This window comes from Musa acuminata, chromosome BXJ2-9 (genome assembly GCF_036884655.1).
Source record: "Musa acuminata AAA Group cultivar baxijiao chromosome BXJ2-9, Cavendish_Baxijiao_AAA, whole genome shotgun sequence".
Classification (NCBI taxonomy): domain Eukaryota; kingdom Viridiplantae; phylum Streptophyta; class Magnoliopsida; order Zingiberales; family Musaceae; genus Musa; species Musa acuminata.
The window spans coordinates 41319579-41346435 of record NC_088346.1 but is presented as its reverse complement, the minus strand read 5'-3'; the positions used below and the strand labels follow the sequence as shown (position 1 = coordinate 41346435).

The 26857-nt window shown below is 37.8% G+C and overlaps 1 protein-coding gene across 1 annotated transcript; it reads left to right on the top strand.

Annotated features, from left to right (window-relative positions):
• The first annotated feature begins 16241 nt into the window (after nt 1-16241).
• Nucleotides 16242-21318, top strand: LOC135623440 (uncharacterized). The gene is made up of 5 exons (XM_065126412.1): nt 16242-16700; nt 17090-17153; nt 19064-19228; nt 20733-20798; nt 20896-21318. Exons 1-5 carry the CDS (start codon nt 16405-16407, stop codon nt 21148-21150), a joined length of 846 nt encoding a protein of 281 aa, XP_064982484.1. The 5' UTR covers nt 16242-16404; the 3' UTR covers nt 21151-21318.
• The last annotated feature ends 5539 nt before the right edge of the window (nt 21319-26857 follow it).

Below are 26857 nucleotides of genomic sequence, written 5' to 3'. Positions count from 1 at the left end.
GGGTAACATATGTACAGCATATCAGGTAACCATAAAGACAAAGTCCTTCATGAATAACATAAGGAGTTTACAACATGTCATATCAAAAACATCAGATGTTTATACAAGCTTATTCATGAGGTGGAAGATTAAAGTGCCTAAATAAAGAGTCAAATTGTCGATGGATTTGTTGTAGCTCGGTTAGGATTTGATCTTGTCGAAGTTCAAGCCGTTCTTGTCGTTGCTCAAATCGGTCCATCCGAATCCCGATATCTTCGATGGATGATGTGTGAGTTTGCTCAACCGGATGTGTTTCCTCAAAGGGACAGATTGGAGGAGAGTGGGTACTCCTAAAGACTGGGGTTTCCGGCTCTGGTTCAGGTTCAGGTTCAGGGGGATTAGTTCTTCTAGGCATTCTTACCCAGTTACCGTTTCTATAGTGACATCTTAGTCGGTGAAGTAGATTTTTGTTTATTATGCTGTATCTATCTGATTTCATTACTTCTTCTTCTAGTGGTATTTGAATGTCGTAAGCTTTCATTATTCTAGTAATAATTCCACTATATGGGAGCATCATATCTTTTGTAGATAATTCCAACATGTTTTGTTGGATCAGATAGCCAAGACAAATGTCACGTTCTTTCATAATTAGGTACATAATTCCTAATTCCAATTGACTCACTTCATCATGATGATATTGCTTAGGAAGAATTATACTAGTCATGATATGATGAAGTATCTTAGTGTTAAAAGGCATTAGATGTTCACAACTTTTAGAAATAGATTCTATGTTAGGATTGGCAAGGATTGTTCCTAAGGCGTCAACGTAAGATGTTCCAATAGTATTTTCATCCCATGATCCTTTGAAGTAAAGTCCTATGCTTTTCATGGGGATACCTATTATATCACAAATGAATCTATCAGTGATTGAAATGTGTTGTCCTAAGAGATAGGTTGATATCCTTTCTTCATCATCTTTTTGCATGTTGTTGTAAAACAATCGAACTAGTCTAGGATAAATGGGTTCGTTGATCTGCAAAATGGGAAGTAGATTTAGGTTTGCAAACCAATGGATAGTCTCTACATCTCTTAGTTCATTCAGATCTACATATTTTCCCTTATTGATGCTTCTTAGTTCGAAGGAGAGAAATTTTTCAGCATGGTTTTTGGAATCAAAAAGAGTGAGATCAAACTCTTCTACTACTCTCCTCTTTCCCTTGTCCCTTGAGGATCTTCTAGATCCCATTACTACTGCTGTTTTAGAGGGATGATGATGAGCTAAAGTAAATGAAGAACAAAACAGAATTTTAAGAGCTTCTTAGAGAATACCTTTGTGAAATCTTCAAGAGAAGGAAGGATTCTTGATGTTTTGCTCCGAAATGGGAGGTATTTGGAAGGCTTAGAGGAGTGAAGTGGGAATGGAGGAGTCTTGGAAGAGTAGAGGAGGAAATGGGGGTGAATTGGGGTCGGTTCCTTAGCCGGCCCTAGCGTGATTTTAGAGGGCAGAGCTGCTGGCGGTTGCACCTCTGGCTGGAGCGGTGCAACCTCTGGCAACCCGTGATGGCTGGAGGTGCAACCGCCAGCTGGAGAGGTGCCACCGCCTGCAGCAGGTGAGTGCTTAGGATGATTTGATTTGGGAGAGTTTGCCTTGAGGAGAGTTTCAGAGCAATTGATGTTTGTTACATGATTTCGTATAAGTTTTTATTTAAGGAAGAAGCTCTTTGTAAGATAGATCTTTTAACGTGCATACGAATGTTTGTTTGGTGTCCCTTTTAAGATCATGACATGTTTAGTTTCTACAAGAATTAACTCGTAGATGAACAGGTTTTGAAGATCAGGAGGGTATGATATCATAAGTTTCTAATTGTATCGTATTTGTGATTTCATAGCTTCCACTTGTTACTTAAGCGTTGCGAGTTCCTTTTTGATTCTTGGTTTATGATCATTGAGAGTTAAGGAGCAGAACATTATTTCTTGCTCCGGCCTAGACTTTTAATGTTTTTATAGGAACGGATGATCTTTAGGAACCCATTTGCTTTTGGGTGCCTCATAAACAGATCTATATTTTCTATCATGTTGCATAGAGTTTATCATGGTTCCTTTAGGAACCCAAATTAATTTGTTTGGACTTATTTTCTTGAATGGACAACAATGTGTCTTGTGTCCAGATTTGCAACAAAAGTTGCACTTGGTTTGGTGTTGAACGTGTAAGATGGGGCCTTTTACAAAGGTAGTTGGATTTCGGTGAGGACTCCTCACAAATCCAATCCCACTTCTTTTGGGAGCATGACCCTTGTTTGTAAGGATCATGTTTAATGACTTGCTACCAACCTCGAATTTCTTCAAGGTGTCCTTAAGCAGCAAGTTTTCTTTTTGTATAGTTTCTAAATCATGACATTTGATACATGAGTTTAAACTATCATGATGTTCGACTTTTAACTTATCAAACTCACAAGTAAGATTATCATGTACCCTTTTTAGCAACTTGTATTTTCTATTTATAACTTTGCATTCATCAAATAAATCATGGAAGGCATTTAATAATTCATCGAAAGATAAATCAGCATCTAATAAATCTGTTACCTCCCCTTCGATAGCCATAAAGGCGTAATGAGCAACTTGCTCGGTGTTGGATTCTTCTTCCTCGGATGCGCTCGAATCATCCCATGTTGCTTGGAGCGCCTTCTTCTTTGTTGTTCTTTTCTTGACTTAGGGACAATCACTTTTGTAATGTCCCGGCTTTTTACATTCATAGCAGATCACTTGGTCCTTCTTAGGTTCAAGTTTATTTTTCACATCGTTTTTAAACTTGTTTCTTTTGAAGAATTTTTTAAACTTTCTTGTCAACAGTGCCAAGTCATCGTCACAATCCTCATCACTTGAGTTTTCTCTCAAGTGGCATTCAGAAGTTTTAAGTGCCATATCCTTCCTGTTCTTTGGAAGGATGTCTTCTTGCTCTTCATGAGCTTTGCAGGTCATTTCGTAGGTCATTAATGACCCGATTAGTTCTTCAAGAGGGAAATTTTGCAGATCTTTTGCCTCTTGAATGGCGGTGACTTTAGGATCCCAACTCTTAGGAAGGGATCTTAGTATCTTATTAACAAGCTCAAAATCCGAAAAGCTCTTTCCGAGACCTTTTAAACCGTTGACGACATCCGTGAAACGGGTAAACATGTCGCCAATGGTTTCACTCGGTTTCATTCGAAAAAGTTCAAAAGAATGCAGCAACAGATTGATTTTCGACTCTTTCACTCTACTTGTGCCCTCGTGGGTCACTTCAAGTGTGTGCCAAATATCAAAAGCAGTTTCGCAAGTTGAAACACGATTAAATTCGTTTTTATCTAGTGCGCAAAATAAGGCATTCATAGCCTTTGCATTAAGAGCGAAAGCCTTCTTTTCCAAATCGTTCCAATCGATCATTGGAAGAGAAGATTTTGAAAATCCATTTTCAACAAGATTCCATAGTTCAAAATCCATAGAAATGAGAAAGATCCTCATTCGGGTCTTCCAGTAAGTGTAGTCCGTTCCACTGAACATGGGTGGACGTGTAATCGAATGCCCCTCTTGGTTTCCGGCGTATGCCATCTCTCTTGGGTTTTAATCCTTTAGAGAGTTAACCGAGCTCTGATACCAATTGTTAGGATCAAGAGCACTAAGAGGGGGGGGGGTGAATTAGTGCAGCGGAAATCTTATAATAATTTAAAAACAAAAAGCTGCGTTCGTTCAAAAACAATTATGATGCAAAAGCAAATTCTCAGTTTGTATCTAAGTGCAGTTTGCGTCTAAGCGCAGATTGCGTCTAAGCGCAGTTTTGCGTCTAAGCGCAGTTTTGCGTCTAAACTCAGATTTACGTCTAAATGCAGATTTACGTCTAAACGCAGATTTACGTCTAAACGCAGTTTTACGTCTAAACGCAGTTTTACGTTTAAACGCAGTTTTACGTCTAAACGCAGATTTACGTCTAAACGCAGTTTTACGTCTAAACGCAGATTTACGTCTAAACGCAGTTTTACGTCTAGACGCAGATTTACGTCTAAACTTTGAAACTCGTTTGTATATTCGCAGAAGGTAGTATGCAGTTGAAATCAAGACGTAAACGTAAACTGAAATCTGATGATTGAGCGAAGAAAGCCGATTTACGTCCGAATGCAGTTTTACGTCTAAATGTTGAAACTCGTTCGTAAAATCGTAGAGGACAGATTGCAGTTATTAATAGGATTAAAATGTAAGCGTAAACTGCAAGGAAGCTCGTTCGTAAAAGCGCGGAAAACAGTTCTGCAGAATCAAACGTAAACGTAAACTGTAATGTATGAAAATACGAGTTTACGTCTGAATCCAGATTTGGAAGAACAGCACTTAGAACTTGTTCGTGAAAGCGCAGAGAGCAGTAGTGATGAGGGAGGTTTGCAGTAATGATAAAGTGCTCGAAATTAAACGCAAACCAGAGATTTAGAGTGGTTCGGTCAGCCTTGACCTACTCCACTTTTGGCTTCCTCCACCGATGAGGTTGCCGACGTCAACTAGCTGCCTTCCTTCAATGGGCGAAGGCCAAACTTCCCTCTTACAGTTTCTCTCCTTTTGACAGGCTTAGGAGACAACCTTTACAGACCTTTCTCTCCTCACTTTACAGTTGAAAACTTAAAGAACAGAAGGAGGAGACTCAAGGCTTTACAACACTTTTGAGCTCTTTGGAATCACAGAAAAGATCACAATTTTGGTATAGGTCTGTGTCTCTTCAGTGCTGAATGGGTGGGGTATTTATAGGCCCCAACCCAATTCAAAATTCGAGCTCAAAACGATCAAATCGATCAAATCCCAGAATTCTGGGATCAGGCGGTTGCACCTCTCGACTGGAGAGGTGGCACCGCCTGGCAGAGCTCGAAGACTGAGCTCTGCCGATTGCTTCTTCTCTGCCAGAGCTCGAAGACTGAGCTCGATGGTTGCATCACCTGGCAGAGCTCGAAGACTGAGCTTGGTGGTTGCATCACCTGGCAGAGCTCGAAATCTGAGCTCGGTGGTTGCATCACTTGGCAGAGCTCCAAACTGAGCTCAAGCTGATGCACCATTCTGCCATAGCTCGAAGACTGAGCTTGGTGAATGCATCACCTGGCAAAGCTCGAGACTGAGCTCAGGCTGATGCACCACTCTGCCAAAGCTCGAAGACTGAGCTTGGTGGTTGCATCGCCTGGCAGAGCTCGGAACTTGAGCTCTGGCGGTGCAACCTCTTGGCTGGAGCGGTTGCACCTCCCAGCCTTGCAACCCTGGCGGTTGCACCTCCTGGCTGGGGCGGTTGCACCTCCCAGCCCCACAGCCCAGGCGGTTGCACCTCCTGGCTGGGGCGGTTGCACCTCTCAACCCCCACAGCCCAGGCGGTTGCACCTCCTGGCTGGGGCGGTTGCACCTCCTGGTGCAATCAGGGTCCGAATGGTTCACTCCATTCGACCCACTTTGAATCTTTTCAGGGGCCCAATTGCCCCAAGATTAAGCTAATGGGATCACCTCCCATTTTCCTGCTTAATCATCGTGCTAACTACGATTATCTCTAAGACAACTTCTGCAGCTTGCTCCGATGCGTCAATCGCTTCTTCCGGCGAGTTTCCGGCCAACTTCCGTCGATCAACCGATAACCCTCGGTGATCCTTCTGCGGACATCCGGCATACTCCTGGACTTTGCGACGATCCACTTGGCGAGTTCCGACGAGCTTCGCTTGGCAAGCTTCTGGACTTCTCGGATCTGTTCTCTCTGAACCTCCGACGACCGTCCGAACTTCCGTCGAACTCTCGAACTCCCAACGTGATCATGATCTTGACTCCGGGGCAACTCCTGCTGCTTGTCTTAATCTCATCGTAGTTAATCCTGCACACTTATCTCAACACATAGATTAGATAACAAATGACAATTGACTTCATCATCAAAATCCGAGATTCAACAGCTATTGCCTTCTGCGCTTTTAGAACGAATTTCTAAGTTCAGAACTTTCCGAATCTACGTTTAGACGTAAATCGGCTTTTTCGTACGATAATTAGATTTCAGTTTACGTTTATGTCTTGATTTCAATCATAATTGCAAACTGCCTTCTACGCATGTATAAAATATATCTCAAAGTTCAGTATCTTCAAAATTGTCATTTAGACGTAAATTGGTTTTATCGTACGAATGTCGCATTTCAATTTGCGCTTGCATTCTGATTTTCATCATAAACTGCAAACTGCCTTTATAGATTTACTTTAACGTCATCTTGCTTAATCTTAAGTAATCTTAGAATCGGCTTTTACATCGAAATCGTTTTTTATCAAACGAACGCAGCTTTCGGTTTTAATTGCTGAAAAATTTCCGCTGCACTAATTCACCCCCCCCCCCTCTTAGTGCTCTTGATCCTAACAATTGGTATCAGAGCGGGGTTAACTCTCAAACGGATTAAAACCCTAGAGAGATGGCTTACGCCGGAAACCAAGAGGGCTATTCTATTACACGTCCACCCATGTTCAATGGGACGGACTACACCTATTGGAAGACCCGAATGAGGATCTTTCTTATTTCTATGGATTTTGAACTTTGGAATCTTGTCGAAAACGATTTTTCGAAGTCTTCTCTTCCAATGATCGATTGGAATGATTTGGAGAAGAAGGCTTTCGCTCTTAATGCAAAGGCTATGAATGCCTTATTTTGTGCACTTGATAAAAACGAGTTTAATCGTGTTTCGATTTGTGAAACCGCATTTGATATTTGGCACACACTTGAAGTGACTCATGAAGGCACAGTAGAGTGAAAGAGTCAAAAATCAATCTTTTGTTACACTCTTTTGAACTTTTCCGGATGAAACCGAGTGAGACTATTGGCGACATGTTTACCCGTTTCACGGATGTCGTCAACGGTCTAAAAGGACTCGGAAAAAATTTTTCGGATTTTGAGCTCGTAAATAAGATTCTAAGATCCCTTCCTAAGAGTTGGGATCCTAAAGTCACTGCTATTCAAGAGGCGAAAGATCTAAACAACTTCCCTCTTAAAGAACTAATTGGGTCATTAATGACCTACGAGATGACTTGCAAAGCTCATGAAGAGTAAGAAGACATCCTTCGAAAGAACAGGAAGGATATGACACTTAGAACTTTGGAAGACCACTTGAAAGAAAACTCAAGTGATGAGGACTGTGACAATGACTTGGCACTTCTAACAAGAAAATTTAAAAAATTCATTAAAAGAAACAAGTTTAAGAATGACACTAAAAATAAACTTGAACCCCAGAAGGACCAAGTTATTTGCTATGAGTGCAAAAAGCCGGGACACTACAAGAGTGATTGTCCCCAAGTCAAAAAGAGAACAACAAAGAAGAAGGCGCTAAAAGCAACATGGGATGATTCGAGCGCGTCCGAAGAAGAGGAGTCCAACACCAAGCAAGTTGCTCATTACGCCTTAATGGCCATCGGAGAAGAGGTAACGAATTTAATAGATGCAGATTTATCTTTCGATGAATTATTAAATGCCTTCAATGACTTATTTGATGAATGCAAAATTATTGGTAGAAAATACAAATTGCTAAAAAAGTAGCATGATAGTCTTATTTGTAATTTCGATAAGTTAAAAGCTGAATATCATGATAGTTTAGGCTCATGCATAAAATGCCATGATCTAGAAACTTTCCAAAAGGAAAACTTGTTACTTAAGGACACCTTAAAGAAATTTGAGGTTGGTAGCAAGTCACTGAACATGATCCTTGCAAACAAGGGTCACGTTCCCAAAAGAAGTGGAATTGGATTTGTGAGAAGTCATCACCAAAATCCAACCACCTTCATAAAAGGCCCCATCCTACATGTTCGACACCAAAACAAATGCAACTTTTGTTGCAAATTTGGACACAAGACGCATTATTGTCCATTCAAGAAAATTAGTCCAAACAAATTGATTTGGGTTCCTAAAGGAACCATGATAAACTCTATGCAACATGATAGACAATGTAGATCTATCTTTGAGGCACCCAAAAGCAAATGGGTACCTAAAAATTATCCCTTCCTGTAAAAATATTAAAAATATAAAAATTTTAGGCTGGAGCAAGAAATAATATTCTGCTCCTTGATTCTCGATATTCAAGATCCAAAAAAGGAACTCGTAATGCTCTCTATCCTAAATTACAGACGGAGATTATAAATTTAAAATCACAAATGCGACTTAAATACAACCTTATTTGACTTTTCAGAATTAGAAACGTATGATTCCCAAATTCACATATCCCCTGGATTTTCAAACCCATCAATTTCATCCATTCATAACCTTCGAATCTAACTCTGTATCATGAAGTGACTAAGTCTGTCATGAACTTGCAAGACTTACCAACTTGAAGAAACTATCACAAACATGCGTACGACATTGAGAGTATACACGTTAAAAATCTATCTTGATCGTGCAAAAGTCCTTGTCTTAAAATGAAAATTCTTACTTAATTATGTAAGTAAAGTTGATTGCTCTGAATAAAAATTCTCCTCAAGACAGAAAAACTCTCAAATCAGATCACACTGATCAGAACAAGTGCTCACCGCCTGCAGGCGGTGGCACCGCCCCAGCTGGAGGTAGCACCTCCAACTGTCACGTGTTGCAAGCGGTTGCACCGCTCTAGCCAGAGGTGCAACTGGCCACAACTCTGCCCCTTTTTAACCCAAGCTAGGGCCGGCGGTGAAACCGACCCTAACTCGCTCCCTTCCCTCCTCTGCTCTTCCAAGCCTCCTCCATCCCCATTTCTCCCATCTTAGCATCCCAAATACCCCTCATTTCGAAGCAAAGCATCAACAATCCTTCCCTCTCTCGAGGATCTCACTAAGGTACTATCTAAGAAGCCCTTAAACTCTGTTTTTTGATTCATTTACTCTTGCTCATCACTATTGTTCTAAACAACAATAGTTATGGGATCTAGAAGATCCTCAAGGGACAAAGGAAAGAGGAGATTAGTAGAAGATTTTGATCTCACCCTTTTCGATTCAAAATACCATGCTGAAAAATTTTCCTCTTTCGAACTTAGGAGTGTCAATAAGGGAAAATACGTAGACTTAAATGAACTAAGAGACTTAGAGATAATCCAATGGTTTGCAAACTTAGATCTACTTCCAATTTTATAAATTAACGAACCCATCTATCGAAGACTTGTTAGATTGTTTTACAACAACATACAAGTAGATGAAGAAGAAAGAATGTCCACCTATCTTTTAGGACAACACATCTCAATTACAGATAGATTCATTTGCGACATGATAGACATTCCCATGAAAAGTAGAGGACTTTACTTTAGAGGATCATGGGATGATGAAACTGTTGGAACAAGATACGTTGAAGCCCTAGGAACAATTTTTGCCAATCCCAACTTAGCATTTGTTCCTAAAAGTTGTGAACATCTACTGCCTCTAAACACTAAGGTACTTCATCATATCCTAACTAGCATCATTCTCCCTAAACAATACCATCATGATGAAGTAAGCCAATTAGAATTAGGAACTATGTATTTGATCATGAAAGGACATGACATCTGTCTTGGTTATCTTATCCAACAAAACATGTTAGAACTATCTAAGAAAGATATGATGCTCTCGTATGGTGGTATAATAACTAGAATAATGAAAGCCTACGATATTCTAATACTACCGGAAGAAGAAGTAATAAAAGTAGATAGATTTAGCATAATTAATAAAAATCTACTTCACCGATTAAGATGTTTTTATAGAAATGGTAACTGGGTTAGAATGCCAAGAAAAACTGATCCCCCTCAACCTGAACCAGAACCGAGAACACCAGTATTTAGGGGTACCCAATCTCCTCCGATCTGTCCATTTGAGGAAACACATCTATTTGAGCAAACTCATACATCATCTGTCGAAGATATTGGGATTCAGATGGACCGATTCGAACAAAGACAAGAACGACTTGAACAACGACAAGATCAAATCCTATCTGAGCTGCAGCAAATTCATCGTTAATTTGACTCCTTGTTTAGGCACTTTAATTTTTCACCTCATGAATGAGCTTGTATGAACACAATCATCTGTTGTTATTGTAAACTCCTTATGTTACTCACCATGATGTGCTTTGACTTGATCCTTGATATGGTTACCTGATATATTTTGAGCATATGTAGAGTTGTAAACATCTATCGTGATAAATATATGCCCTGTGCCTTGTGATAAATATAAACTAAATGGTTATCTCGGATTTTAACAGATTTTTCCCAACAAGAACATTATTAACTTAGAAATCTAAAATTATCTAATTAATAATCCTATTTAGTAATCTAATTAACAGGAAAGCTTAAGGATCTAAAACCATACCAAAATTAATTTTCTGATCTCTGATACGAGTTCTCTTTCTTCCCTTTCTCCCTCTCCGTTTCCTTTCTTCCTCTATCTTCTGGTTCGTTCCCTTTTGTTTTGTTTGGTTTCAGTGGTGGCTGGCTCAAGGCGGCTGTATCTTTTCTTATTATAACTTTAGCGGCATCGATCCAACTTAAGCTGAATTAAGAGAACTACTTATTGGGCTAGCCAGACCTAAAATAGTGAACCCAATATACTCCGTTTTAGACCTATAAAGTGGAGCACGCCTTTGTATAATGCAATTGATCATCATGTTCGATGGGATTTGATCTACAGAGTTCTTCTCACAAACATGATGATCTGCTTGTCCAATAGTAATAGACACCGTTATACTTGATTCTATTATGATGTGATAGTTTTCTTAGTATTAGTGGCACTTTGTCTATCACAATAGATGATATATTTATGTTATTTCAAGTTCAATTTTGGCAGGAAACTCATCAATCGTATTATTCTTTGCAAGCATTATTAGTCACTAAGTATTTTGCTCTTGTAGAAGAAAAAATAATATACCTTAGAAAGTTTTGATTACCATGACATAATTCTCCCATCAAAATGTTGGGGATAGAATACTTCAAACCAAATGAAAAAAATTTAAAGATTAATAATAATAAATTAGAACAAAATATTGATGAAAGATTTATATCGTTCAACACTCTATACGTATGCCCACGAAAAAGATCTAGTTCTTTACAAATCCTTTTTTACATCTTCTCATATAAATTTTTAAAAAAATTTCTAATTTTTTCTCTCGTTCTCCTTTTGCTTGCTAAGAACAAGCTCAAAAGCACTTAAAGTATTAACACATATCTTACTCTCGTCGTACCTAGAGATACATAAGATATTTATAAAATAATTAGATTTTAATTTTTTTTGAACAAGTTCTTCCAAACAGCTCCTACTTTTAAAAATTTTTCACACAACTTTTTTACTTTGACATATTTTGAAACAATGATCTTTAATTATGTGAAAAGATTATTTTATCCATTCTTTCATCAAATCCATCATCGCCTTATCGTCTTGTTGCTATTTATAGCCCTCACATGAGGGCCTATCATCGCCCATATCCTACCTCCATTTACAGCCATTGCACTAAGATTGATTATTTTCCTTCACTATACGTGGGTCTACCCCCCTCCGCTTGTAGCCCTCGTGTGAGGGTTGGTTGCCCCACTTTGCTTTGCATGGGGCAACTCCTCTTCGCTTGTAACCCTTATGCAAGGATTGGCTACCTCCCTTTGCCGTGCACAAGGTTGCCCCCTCCTCTGCAACCCTTGTGAGAGGGTTGGTTGCTCCCCTCTTGCATGGGCCATCTTGCATCGATTTTGAGTGAGCATTATTGTCGTAAATTGTTGGGTTTTAATGAGGGCAACAATGTAAGTAGATTTCAACGGATTGAGCTAGAGGCAAAGGAAGTGGCTGACGGAGGGATAGAATAATTATTTTTAAAAAATATTTCAAAAATTTTGAAAGTAGAGGCGTTATGCAAAAAAGATTTAAAAAGTAAGAATCTTTTATAAGAATTCGTGAAAAAAACTTTTTCATACACTTCATGTAAAGTTAAATGATTACCATATCTAGATATTTTGTAATTAATGACTTATGATTATTATCGTCAATATATGAGAAATTATGATTAATGGAAGCCATCTCCATTTTAAAATTCAAACATGAAATAAGACCAAAAATCATTTGGATGAATGATGCCATATCGACATTTGGAAAGAAAACCTCCACAAAATCAACACCTTTTAGTTGTTCACAACCTTCTGGCAACTAGTCAAAATTCGTACAATTTGATTTGTTTTTCACTATTATAATTTGATACAAAGACATTAACTTTCAAAACCTTTCTATCCTTTGATAGTTTGACCAAACTATTAAGTGTTATTTTGTGCAGAGACTCCATCTTTTCTTGCATGTCTCAGTCCATGCTGCTTAAAAATATTCTCTCTTTTTTTATCATTAAACATAACACTGATTCCAGCAGCAGTATGTTTCTCGATCTCGATAATATCCTGACTGCTGCCGCAGCAGTAAGTTCTTCATGTTTGAATCCTGAAATCAATAACGAAACTCTTGGCTTCCAAATACTACCGAAATGAACCGTCTTAATTTGTCATCAAATGGCGTCCTCCCACTTCCTCCCGTTCTCTCTTCCTGCGTGTCCCTCTCCGCTGAATCCCCCCACACCCTCCTGAAGATCCCTCCGACTCTCCTCTCCACCATCTTGGGCTACTGCTCCCACTTCTTGTGCTCCACTCCTCTCCAATATTGTCACTTTTTAACATCCTCCAGCCGCATCTGATTCCTCGAAACCACTGCCATCTTCTTATCTCAACAATAACTCTATTTCTTGGGCAGATCTTTTCTAAAACATATAACACCCAGAAAAGTTGGAAGCCGGCCCAAGATTTTGAAGCCAAACTTTAATGGATCGTAGACTCCTCGAAGCTTTCTCTTGAAATTGATCATGCAGAAACATGCACAAGTTCACTTGACAGACGAGGCATGAAAAAAATAGTACATATGGAAAATTCTTCCATCGCACCTCACCTTTGGTTTTAATCAAAATCGAACTCCCCAAGCCTTGGAGTTTTTTCAAATAGTTTTATATCGTTGATATAGTCGCTAGATTTTTTTGTTTCTATTTGAACTTCACTTTTTCTATCACAATAGATGATATATTTATCTCATTTCAAGTTCAATTTTCTCATCAATCATATAATTTATTTCTTTGCAAGCATTACTAGTCACTAATTCTTTTGCTCTTGTAGAAGAAAAATACTATAGTTTTTGAAATTTTGATTACTAACACACAACTCCAAAATATTGGGAAAAGAGAAGATTTCAAAAGAAAAGAAAATTCACAGCCATCACAATCAAATAATAAACTATAAAACTCATAGAAAAATTTATATGGTTCGATACTTGTTATTTACATTTATGAAGAAAGTCAAATTCTTCACCAACCCTATTATACACCATTTCACATAGACCTTATAAAAATTTTTCTAGTTTTTTCTTTTATCCTCTCTAGACATACTAAAAATAAACTCAAATTTTTAGTTCTCATCAAAATCTATAGGTATTTATAAAATAATCAAGCCCTCTAATTATATAATTTATTTCCATCACAAAGAAATCCTTTTTATACTAATACTTCTTTTTCTTCGAGGGCATCAATTCCAAAGATACTTGCCAGCCTCAACATAAAACTGATTTCATTATACAAGGTATGTAAATATATTTTGTACTCATATGATTGTTACCTTCAATAGAGAGAAAATTATGATTAATAGAAGCTATCTCCATTTCAAGAATCAAACATGAAAGAAGACCAATAATTCTTTTGGATGAGCCAACACCTTTTTGTTGTTCAAAACGTTTGACAACTAGTGTCATTATAATTTGATAAGAACACATTTATTTTTCTAAACCTCTCTATCCTTTGATAGTTTGACCAAACTGTTCAAGTTTTGTTTTGTGCAGAGAACCCATCTTTTCTTGTATGCCTCGTTGCTACTTTTCCCTCTAAAGTATTCTCTCTCTTTTATATTATTAAACATATCACTGACTTTTCTTGATCTCGATAATATCTTGATTATTGCCAAATTCTTTATGCTTGAATCGCAAAGACAATAACCAAAATCTCATCAATGATCTGGATTTTATCGGGTGAGATGATAAGGACTTTTTATATTTTTAAACAAAAGATTTCATCAATGATCTTCCTCATTGTGTCAAGTGCTCCAAGTTATAATAATTGATAAGGAGGTCTAACGCATGGATAATCCACAGTGTCACATCATATAACATCAAATACCTCTCATCAATTCAATTTATTGATCAAACATCATACTTGCATCAACACGGACTAGTTGCTACCTTAAATGCTTATTCATCTATACATACATGACTAGATAATGACCAATGATGCTATGTAATTACTATCGTGGAATAAATCCTCACTTAAATTATTTTTTAGACCCTTTATACAAGTTTCAAGCTAGGTGTGTTCCTTGCCGAATCATTCAATATTCTACTAAAGCATCGGATTAGTCTTTATCATACACATCTTATCGCAGTTTTTATAAGATCCTATGTCAAACTATTTCGTCTATCGATATCAAAATTGCAATAGGCTCGAACCTTAGGATGCAAGTGGCTCCGAACCCTGACATGTGGGTCGGGCAGAATCTATTGTAATAGAAATCAAACAAATCGAATGGTAAAAATTAATTAACCAAATTACAATAGGTCAACATGTTATATATTCTTCCAATACCTTCCATTTACCTTCCTAGTATTTTATTCATACGTCATATAAGATTCAGTCGCGTGTTCGCCACCCACCTAATAATAAAGTCACTAAAATCAATTCTGAAAAGTGGACCAACGCGGTGGACCCACTCCAGATAACGCTGCCGGCTTGCTGACGAAGCAAAACACCCAACCTTATCTGCATCCGCCCCACCTCAACAAACTCAACACATTTCTCTCTCTCTCAGTGGTGTTCGTACTCATTTCCATCAGCAACCTGTTTAAATATTGTGTGTTTATCTGAAAAGAAAATTCCAAATAAGATCCGAATCAATTAATGTGACAGTGGGTCGAAATTATATTTAATCCCAAGTCGATCCGGACCCGAAATGAGCGTGAAATATAAAGCATTTCTCGATCTTCGTCACCTCCTCTCCTGTTTGTCTATAATTGTCATGTGATGACGACATGGCCTCTGCGTGTCCATCCGCTGATCTGACGCTGCGTCGGCCGTTCGTTGTTATATCTCATTCACGTAGCACCAATCACAGCCGTCAGTGTCACAGCTCATCCGTCCGCAAAGTGAGGTAGGGATCCATCCAATCCACCGTAACGCGGTGGTTGTCCGTCGGCAGATCTCCGCCGGTAAGAGACGACGCTTGTGCTGGTGAACGGTGAGAGCTGGATTTTGTATGATTCCACTTAACAGCTGAGCTTGGAGGGGATATTTCCCTGTGAACGGAAGTCGATTCGCGTGTCTGCGTTCCCACAGAGTGAAGGATAAGCGTGGCGTCAGAAAAGGCGAGCACAGTGTGGGACCAGTTACTGTGGCCGGATGGAGACGGGACCCACCTTCGATGAACTCGCCGCGCCGCCGACCATATGCATTCCCCCTCTCGCGTTGTCTTCCTCTCTCTCTCTCTCTCTCACGGCAGCGAATAATTAATAGCAGCAATGCGTATGGCTATGTGAAGGTTTCAATTACTATTTAACCCCTCAATGATATATGTATATTAATAAATTTATCTTTTTTTAATAGGATCACATCACAGACTCAAGAAGATTATGGCCTCCAAGTTCTTATTTGGGTATAAATTACTTTGAAATTCGGGTGCACAATGTTTATCCAAAATTTAATATCAGACTTATTAACCATCTAAAATATTTTATAACATGGAGATGAATAATTAAGTTGAGCTGTGTCCTGTGTGAATGCTGAGCTGGAATATCTATCCTCGTGTCGACGAAAGGTTTAATAGTCATACAAAAATCAATCATAGTGGTCAGTTGAATTGTTTTATTAAAATGATCAAAATATTTATTAGCTGCAGTGTATATATATGTTCGTCAAAATAATTAGTGATAACCATGTACAGTAGCATTATTACGATATCTATTTTTGTATTTCTCCCAAATCCTATTTGAATATATAAGCGTAAGAAAAATGTATATTATCTAATTTAATAGCCGCATCCAAGTGGATTTAATCATCTTTTTACAGATATCCGTCGAGGATAAAAATGGCGTTTCAAGAGTGTGAGAGGGCATTTTCGTGAATAAAAGTTAAGGAACAGAATCACCTAAAGGAAGCCCCGCTTTTCTCCTTTTTAAATCAAATCGTTTAATTAGTTCGAGCAATGTAATAATAGTCTCTCAAATTGGTGCTTTAATTGGGGGTTGCTTTTGCTTGGTGGAGGAAGGGAAAGAGGAAGTGGAGTTGAGAGGCGAAGGGAAGGAGATAAAGATTGCCAGGGGTTTCCATTTCCATCGAATCTAAGGAAAGAAGCGACAGGGAGGGTTCCGTGGGTTGCGATGCCGGAGGCGGAGGACAGGAAAGAGGCAACGGTGGTGGAGACGGACAAGGAGACGGAGGAGGAGGACGATGCGGGAGGAAGAGATGTGGCTGCGGTGCTGGACTTCGACATGCTGTGCGCCACTGTGGCGCTCCAGACGCAGGGGCTCTCCGTGGGGAAGACGCGCCGGAAAGATTCGGTGGCAGAAGAGGCGAACGAGGAGGCGGGGTTGGAGTTCGGTGGCGTGCAGCGGATGTGGGAGGGCGACGTCATGGATTGCTTCGAGGACCGGCGCATCGCCATCGAAGCCGCATGGTGAAGCTTGTCTTCCCCAATCGTGCCTTGCGTTCCTTTTGTCTAAAGCATTCTTTTTCCTGGTTGTTTCAGTTGTGTTACAAAGAGGAGCCTTTTTGGGTCTCTTGAATTTGTGGTTCTTCAATAGGAAAGGCTTACATTTTTATCTTTCTTTGGTTGAATTCCTCTGATTCATATGAAGGCTTTCCGTACGACGTTTATCTGTGGCATTTTATTTTGTACTTGCATTTTGCTTTTTTTCCTTTCCTTTTGTTTCTTTTTGTGATTTACGTTTTATATCAGGATGCAATAGTTTGATGAAAAATCGCAGTGATTCTTTCTGCAACGAACACGGTCTTGATTGTTGATGTGAATTTCTATGATGTAATAATTTAAATGTTATTTTGCAGTTGCCCATGCTATAGATTTGGGAAGAACATGCACAGAGCCAACTTAGGGTCGTGGTTTCTTCAGGTGAGGCTTTATTCTTGGTTGCTTCAAGTTTTATATGATTTTTACCAAAAAATCATCTTTTTCGTGTGTATAAATAAGAAATGTAAAAGGAAAATATCGCTTTTGTTGCTGTGGTATTATCAAGTTAAAATTTGTCCCTAACATACTGTTTGATTTTGTTATATTTTTGTTTCTTAACTGGTTCTATTATTTTGAGCTGTTATTCACTGTTTGGTTACATTTTTGATAAAAATTAATCGTCTCTTTTGAGAGGATAATAATCCTGCTGTTTACCTAGCTAATCGGCCCAGGGCAGTATATAAAATTTCTATTTATTCTATATGGATGTGAATTTCCCTAGTGAATTCTGAATCTTCTTTGTTGAAATTTATCTGAGTGATTTTCATTTGTTGGGGAATATAGAATTTTCTTGGTGAATGTTTTCTTCGCACATGCACATAAGCATGCAAGCAAACACAAAAAAAGACTTTTTACATAGAAAATGTATATTCTAGCAGTGTGCATAAAAAAAAAAAATTGCTGCTGGGCAGACATTATGGACCTGACATATGGCACTGTCTATAATGATTTGCAAGGTTGACCATTTACTATTACTAATTTAACATCCTAGTAAATTGGCTGATGGGGAGACATTTTGGGACTTTTGTAGACCATGCTTTTACATTGTAAGAGAAGGGTCCTAGTAAGGCTGGATATGATCATTCTCTTAGCGCTGGTTCTGTTATGACATATATAGTTGACTATCTGTACCAACAAGCTATTACTGACTAGTCTAGGCTAAATAGGTCATGTTGCTTTCTTTTTCATAGGAGTTGAGAAGGCAACTTCCTTTACTATAAATATTCACTCTTGTGCTAATTACTTGTAACATCTCTATGGTTGACACATTCTGGTGCTAGTTTGACTATTGAATGCCAAATTACAATTATTCCAGCCTGTTACATCAAAGTTAATTTACTGGTGCAAATCGGCCATTTTCTTTGATATGATCTTCTATATTCTGGGTTTATATGGGAACTATGTGATTGTAATATAAGAATGCATTTGTTAACTACTGAATTCTACAGGGGAACTATTTTTCAGGGAATATTTTGTCGGCATGTATTTCTGAATACTTAAGGGATTATTTGTAGACTATGTATCACAAAGCATAATTCTTTTTTATGCCATCCGACATATTTTCGTAGTTGATATGTTTGCCTCTAGCTAGTGAATAAGTAGAATATAAAGTAAAATTAATATTATAGTGGAACATGATTGGATTTAGATGTGAATGACTAGTCTTCTAGTCATCCCATCTAGAAAAGATTGAAAGGAATTGGTTGCATTAGCTGATAAAAGATAATCAAACTAAACTTGTATTTCTGGAAGTAGAAATGTATTTATTCCAAAGCTTGGGATGTGTGCTTAAATCTAAGGATCCTAAGCTAGATAGATCCAGCATGTTGTGATTTCGTTGAATTTTAAACACTTCTTTTTCTTGAGAAAGGTTAAACATCAAGCTTTGGACTTGAAATTACATAGTAATTTTTTATGTTCCTCATTAGTTTTTGCAACACATGATATTGAACCATATATAATACTAATTGCTGATGTTGATTGCATAAACATTAATTACGCTGTCTCGTGTATAAATATATTACACATGCTTTCCATTTAAATATTTTGTAAATCTGGTCCTGGTCCTATTTTTCACTTGTTATGTTGCACAAATAAATTTATCTCTTTCCACAAAAGTGTATGCAGTAGGATTATGCATCACTAATTAATTCAATGTATTACAAAATCTTCTTACTTAAAAAGTTTGCATGGATGCTTAAGTTTCCTTTTATTACCTTGTTGAAGTTTCTCCTTGTGCTATTTGTTTCATATCACCTTCATTGATTTGATTTTTTTTTTTTTGGGTACAGGCAATGGTGTATTTTATCTTTATAGTTGTTTCATTGTTCAATTTCATAGCTTTTGGTATTACCGACCATCATAGCTTCTTATATATGGGAATTGTATCTACCATCTTGACGGGGTTGTATTTGGGTTACTTCCGTACCCGAATAAAGAAGCAATTTAACATACGGGTATGCATCTCTTCCTAGTTTATTATTGTTCTCAATTTTCTTGTGCTATATTTTGTAGTTTGTAAATTAGTTGTGCTTCATGTACAACCCATGGCTAACTTTTTTTTTCCATTTTCATGTTAAAAATAGGAAGTTCACTAGTCAACTCAAATGCTTGCTCTTTTATGAGCTTCTTTAACAAAATTTCCACATGATAGGGTATTAGAAAATTGTATAGGGAAATAGTTTAGCAATTTGTTTTATTTGTGAGAAATTAGATACTTGAATTGTGATGGCACATTATAATTTGTGGTGGCAATGGAAGTTGCGGATGGTGACGTCATGGGCGGAGGAAGCTTTAGATTTGTTTATCGGTGGCGGAGGAAGTTGCAGTCCTCTCTCTCGATGGTAGAAGGAGCTGGACACAGAAGTAGCGACAGTCCTGTGTGTCAGCGATGGTGGCAGTGACGAAGGAAGTATTGGTAGCGAAGACATCGACTGTGCAAGGGTTTAAGGCTCGGGGTCACGTGAGGGGGTAGGGGGTGGGTTTTGCAATTATAGTAATACTATGTAGCTTAGTTGGTTCAATCGAACCAACTAGCTACTGTTTAACTAAACCAGACTTAATAGTTTGGTTTGGTTGCATGGTTTCAACCAAACGCTGCCCGAGGCACCTAGTGCCTTAGTTCAGGCAAGCACCCATGTGGCGCTTCACTAAAGCGCCCCACCTAGCCAATCTATGAGGCGCTCAAGCCTCACCTCGCCTCGCTTCACCCGAGTGGCTAGGTGAGCGCCCGAGCACCTATTTAAATCCCTGTATGAGTGTACAAGTCTTTTGTTTACTAAACCTTGTGAAACAAATGATTCTGACACTTATGCTGGGACTTGTTAAGGTGAACCATTATCTAGTAAAAGTATAATTCTTCTAAAACTATTGAGATTATCTTTATGCTTAAAAGGTTACAGTGAATAAAAACAGATGATATTTTGCTAGATTGAGTTCCATTTGGATCTTTAGGAGTGTGATTTCTATGTGATTTATCTCTGCAATTTTTTCTCCTGTAACCAGTTTTGTCATACTAAAGATTGCCAACATCACTGAATGCTTGAGGTTTCACCTTGAGGCATGAGCTATGAGATTTTTTTATTTGCACATAATATTTGAATATCTTTTTTAATGTGCTTCCATAGGAGGAGTATATGGTAAATTAGGTAGCTGTATGAACGATATTTTTACAACACAGGGACCTGTTTGCAAGATCAATGAGATCTGTCAAGTATTGAAACTGCCACATGGAGAACAGTGGAAATAGACTAGGCTCTCATGTTACCTCATTGTGCCCATAATAAACAAACTTGGTCATACTTATATTTTATGCATGATAATGATAATTTATCAACATGTGTTGTTGTCTCATTGGTGCCAACTCTAGCTTCAGACATACTACTGACTCATTCTTTTGATATATAAGTTTGGATGCTTGCATTCTTGGATTCTTTTAACATACGTTTTATTTGTTTGCAGGGAAGTGATAGTTCTTTAGATGATTGTGTTAACCATCTCATCTGCCCTTGTTGCACATTATGCCAGGTTACTATAAGATCCTTAAAAAATTGCAGATTAATATTATTCACAAGACATTTGCCAAGGATTTTTATGACATGCTGTGTTTCATTGGCTTGGTCAGGAATCAAGGACATTGGAAATGAACAATGTCCAAAATGGTGTATGGCATGGTCGGGGCGACACGTTATGCTTAGCTACTGGTGGTGAAGGAAGCAAGGTGTTCACAGCTCTCCGCAAGCCTCCTCTGTTTCCAACCAAATCTCCAGATATTTGTAGCATGGAGAGAACAACAAATGGCAGTGAGCACTTATGGAATGCAGACGGAAGCCATTCTGAGCCTCTAGTCCCATCAGTCCAATTAGGACAGCAAGCTTGAAATACAAGCTAGCTGTCTGTTATGTTCTTAGATTAACATTGGGAAGGAAGTCGAAGTTTAATGGCCATTTTTCTACTTGAAGCTGACTCAAAAAGATTCTTTGTAACGATATCCCAGAAAACTATGATATTGAAAAGTTTCATGAAAGGAAAGGACTTGGCTGGTTGACTTGCATGGTTGTCAGATAGGTCAGAACCATTCTGGTCATTGTAATTTCATCCAATAATGCAAAGCTAGACTCACTGTGGAGTCTATCAAGTAGGAAATCTGTTTTATTACATTAGTTTCAAGTAAATATCCAAGAAGGTGTGCTGGTCAGGATTGTTGATGTTTGTATCTTGTTAAGATTGTCCCCTCAACAATTTATCTTTATCAATTCTTACTAAACTTTTGATATTTGATATAAGAGAACTTGGTGAATTAAATTTTTTTATCTTAATGAGAAAAAAATCATCATAATCATATTATAGTAGTCCTTGGTTGAGACAGAATGCGATCTGTATAGCCACTATTATAATTATTTTATTAGGATATATCTAGCTAGCTATATGCAAAAATTACAATCCCACATACAACAACCATAATTAATATATTATCGATTTTCACTTTCTTTTTTTGTCACATCTTTTATCTAATTCCAAGAAGTGGATATAGAGATTCAAATAATCACATTAGAACTTTTATTTTCATTCGTAGCTGTAATCGATTAAATTCCTCTAGTGATATACCTACAAACATTAAAATTGTTTAGCATATCCTTTTAGTTAGTATCCATACAAAATACTCAAAGTCAATAACTTCAAACTATCATTACTAATAGTTAGGATAAATCCAAATAAAACATATAAATATATATAATAATATCTCAAATATCCCTAACATTAAATATATATTAATTTTTTTGATTCATTTTGGTGTGAATTGTGAATTGTGAATGGTGATTTTTACATGTTCTAGTAAATAAAATTTATTTTTTTAGGAAAGAAGATTCAAGTTTGCATGAAATATTAATGGTTCTCCTCTTTGGCTTGTATCTTATAATAATAGTACTTCAATTATTTCTAGACCCGCTTTAACTCGGCATATAACTCAAGAAAGATACGATATGATCTCAGCGTATGTACATGAACAGAATTTGATGCACATTGCATGTGATAATTGGTTGGATACTTTCTTCTCAGACCACTAGAAACCCTCATTGCTTTCCATCTATAAGGCTCATCTTCATTCATTAATTGCCTATGCAATTGCTCTCCCATCTTCTCGGATGCTTTCAATCCCATGAAATTCCTAAACATTCCTAGGATCCTATCAATCGCAGCTTCCAAAGGTATCGATCACCTTTACCTCCTCTTTTGTTAATGTTTGCATCTTGTAAAGTTTGTGGCCGAGGATAATTCATCTTTAACAATTCTTACTACACTTTTGATAATTGATATCAGAAAACTAGGTGAAACAAATGATTTTTTTTTATTTGAATAAGAAAAAAAACCCACTATTTTTAATTATTTCATTAGGATATATCCAATTACATTTGAAAATTATAACCCCAAAGGCCGTTGGGCTGACAGCCCATAGTGGGTTCAGCCCATGATGGACTTTAACAACCCATCTCCTCTAATACCTAACCCTAAATCATATTAGAGGGGGTATGGTGGCCGCAAAAAAGAGGCGGAAAAAGGGTAACAGTAAAGGCGAAAATTGCAGTCACATGATTCCAAAGAAAAGAAGGAGAACAAAGACAACGTAGAGAGACTGTTCTCAATCATCTAGTAGTGTTTTCATCTCATGTTAGATCAGATCTATAGTAGATTCTCATTGTGATTATTTGGAGAGAATTTAGATATTGTGCACAGTGATGTAATCCTTATATCTCAGTTATTCTCTTGTAATTGTTGCTAGGGTTTTGGGCAAGAGATTGAGATTTATATATTCATTATTCTCATTGCGGATTATCTTTAGTTTGCCCCATAGTTTTTACCCTTCATATTGGAGGGATTTTCCATGTATATCTTGTTAGGATCGAAGCGACACTAAGAGGGAGGGTGAATTAGTGCAGTGGATTAAAACTTGTAATTTTGAAACCAAATTTGTAAATACGAGGAGATTTTGATTCGACAATAACTTGAGTAAAGTGAAAAGATGAAAACGAAAGCTTGCTATAGTATAAATAACAATTTTAGGAAGGTAAGTACTCACACATTCAACGAACATACTAATTTAAAGTAGTTCGGTCAAATGACCTACATCCACTTACGAAGCTTTCTTCAATGAGGCTCCTAACTTCCACTAGCAAATCACTTTGAAGGGGAAGGACAATTACCCCTCTTACAACTTTTACAAGTGGTTCATACTCGTACAAGTTTTCAATGAAAAGGAAGGAGGTGAACACTCAAGTAATTGAAAAGAAGGCTTGCTAAAAACTTTACAAAGGCTTTTATCTCAATCTATTGCTTCTCAAAAAGTTGTGCTCTGCTGAGAATTGAGGGGTATTTATAGGCCCCAAGAGGATTCAAATTTGGGCTTCAAATTTTGAATTCTCTTGGGTTCTCGATGCTGGCGGTGCCACCGCTTGTCAGTGTCTGACATTAACAGTGTACTAGTGGTGCCACCGCCGGACCTCTCGGATGCTGAGCAGTGCCACCGCCCGATCCTTCGGGTTCTGGGTGGTGCCACCACTTAGACTGTTCCAGCTCACTAGTTGGGCTCCAAACTTGGCCTAAACCAACTCAAATTCGGGCCCAGTTGGCCCCTAACTAGATTATATGATTAATTCTTAATCTTAACTCTAATTACATGCAAACTACGAAGTTAAGACATAGTCCTAGGCAGATCTTATAACCGGCAATGTCGAGTTTCCTTCCGGCGAGCTTTCCGACGATCTTCCGGAGATCTTCCGATACACCCTTGGATTTCTTCCGGCGGACTCCCAGTGGGCTCCCAATCTTGTGGCGAGTTCAGCGAGTAGCCGAGCCTTCTCGGTGATCTCCGCAAACCTTCGACGATCTCTTCGGCGGACTTCCGAAAACTCCGACAAGTCCCCGATTTCCTCTCGGTTGGTTCCGGCAGCATCTCCGACGAATCTTCGGACTCTCGAACACCTATCGAACTTGACTCCGATAGACTTACTTTCTGTCTTCAAGCTATCGTAGTTAATCCTGCATATGTAAAACCAAACTTTGATCGAGACAATTACTCCTAAGCAATCAAGTTATCTGGCATGTCATTGGTCCCTCGATGCTTCATCCGATTCTTCGGCGTATCATCCTCTCTTGTGGCCTATTGCCCAATCGGCTAGTTGACTCTGCAACTCCGATATCCTTGGTGCAATACCCACTTTTCTTAGCCCGATGCCCGAATCCACGGCTCGAAGCCTTCTGTCGATACGTCGACCGATCCACCGGCACAACGTCCAATCTTCTGACATGTTCCTCCGGCATAACATGATTTTCCTGCTATAATTGTCTCATCATAATCGAAGCATCCTACGTCACTCAAAAACGCAGATTAAAACATAAACACATATTGATTGGTTTTATTATCAAAATCCGAGATTCAACATATCTTGGTGTTCTATTTGATTGTGATTCCATTTAATTCCGTTGCGTATTATGGCCTACTAGTATTTGTTCATATACAAAAGTTTATCTCTTTATATCCCATCAACTAGTATCAGAGCAGGGTTTTGATGATTTAATTTTGTATTTAAACATGGAGGCCAATAGTGTTTCTCGCATGATTAGTTTGAATGGAAACAATTGGTTAATATGAAAATCAAGAATGGAAGATATCTTGTATTGCAAAGATTTGTATGGACCTTTGTAGGGGGATAGTGTAAAACCCACAATTATGACAGATTATGAGTGGAAGAGGTTAGATTAAAGAATAGTTGGGTTTATTCGACGAAGGCTTGATGATAGTGTCTTTCACTATATTTCTACTGAAATTTCTGCATATTCTCTTTGGAAAAAGTTGGAAAGTCTCTATAAAAGAAAAATAGTTGGCAACAAAGTTTTTTTGATAAAAAAACTTATGAACCTAAAATATAGAGAGGGTGTTTCTATTGTTGAGTATTTGAATGAAATGCAAAGTATCACTAACCAGTTATCCTCTATGAAATACCTCTTGATGATGCGTTGCAAGCATTGTTACTTTTCAGTTCATTACCAGAAAGGTTTCCCTCAGTAATTCTGCACCAGATGGTGTTGTGACTATGAGTTAAGTAACAAGCAGTTTGTTGAATGAGAAGTTGAGAAGAAAGAATTCAACAACATCTCATAATGATTCACAAGTACTTATCTCAAAGAACAGAGGAAGGTCGAAGCAATTCACGCTTGGGTAGAAGCAAATCAAGATCAAGAAAATATATTGTTTGCTATAACTATAGTAAGAAAGGACATTACAAGAACCAATGCAAGTAACCTAAGAAGAGCAAGAAAAAGGGAAAAGAAGTGGAGTCTATAAAGTCAAAAGATAATATTATAGCTATAGTGTAGAGTAATGATTATTTGATTTTGTCTCCTTCTGATGATATATTTTTTGTGTATATCAGGATCTTGAGTGGGTGATTGACACAAGTGCTTCTTATCATGCTACACCATGGAGAGAGTTTTTTGCTATATTCAGGTCTGGAAATTTTGGTGTTGTCAAGATAGGTAACTATGGCATGGTAGATATCATTGGCATACGTGATATCCATTTAAAGACCAACCTTGGCTGCAAGTTGGTGCTTAAGGATGTGAGGCATGTGATTGACTTGAGGCTAAATTTAATTTCAGTTGGAAGGCTAGATGATGAAGACTATGATAGCATATTTCACAAAGGGCAATGGAAGCTCAGTAAGGGTTCTCTTATTGTGGCTAATGGAAAGAAATGTCATACTTTGTACAAGTTGTAGGCTAAAGCTTATGATGAGCAGTTAAATGCTACAGAGAAAGACTTCAGCATAGAGTTGCGGTATATGAGACTATGACACATGAGTGAGAATGGGCTACAAGCTTTTTCCAAGAGAGAGGTATTGCCAGACCTCAAATGTATACATTTGAACTCTTGTATTGATTATTTGGTTAGTAAACAACACAAAGTTTTATTTGCTAGTCCTATTTTATCTAGAAAAATACATGTCTTAGACAGTGTTTATATAGATATATGTGGTCCTTTGAGGACAAAAACTCCTAGTGAATCTATTGATATTCTTGGTATAAGTGGTGCACTTTATTTTGTCACTTTATATATGATTTTTCTAGAAAAGTTTGGGCCTATGCTTTGAAGACTAAATATCAGGTTATTAATGTCTTCAAAGAGTTTCATGTTAGGGTTGAAAGGGAGATAGAAAGACAATTGAAATGCATAAGATCAGATAATGGTGGTGAGTACACATGATTATTTAATGATTATTGTAGGTCACATAGGATCCAACATGAGATGATAGTTCCTAGTACACTTCAACATAATACAATTGTAAAGAGGATGAACTACACCATCATAGAAAAGATCAGATGTTTGTTTTCACAGGTCAAGCCACACAAAAAGTTTTGGAATGAGGCTTTGAGGACTACAGTTAATGTGATCAACTTGTCACCATATACAACCCTATATGGTGATATTGCAAAGCATATATAGTCAGAGAAAGATATTTTCTACAAGCATTTGAGAGTGTTTGGTTGTCGTTCATTTGTACATATTCCAAACAATGAGAGGTCCAAGC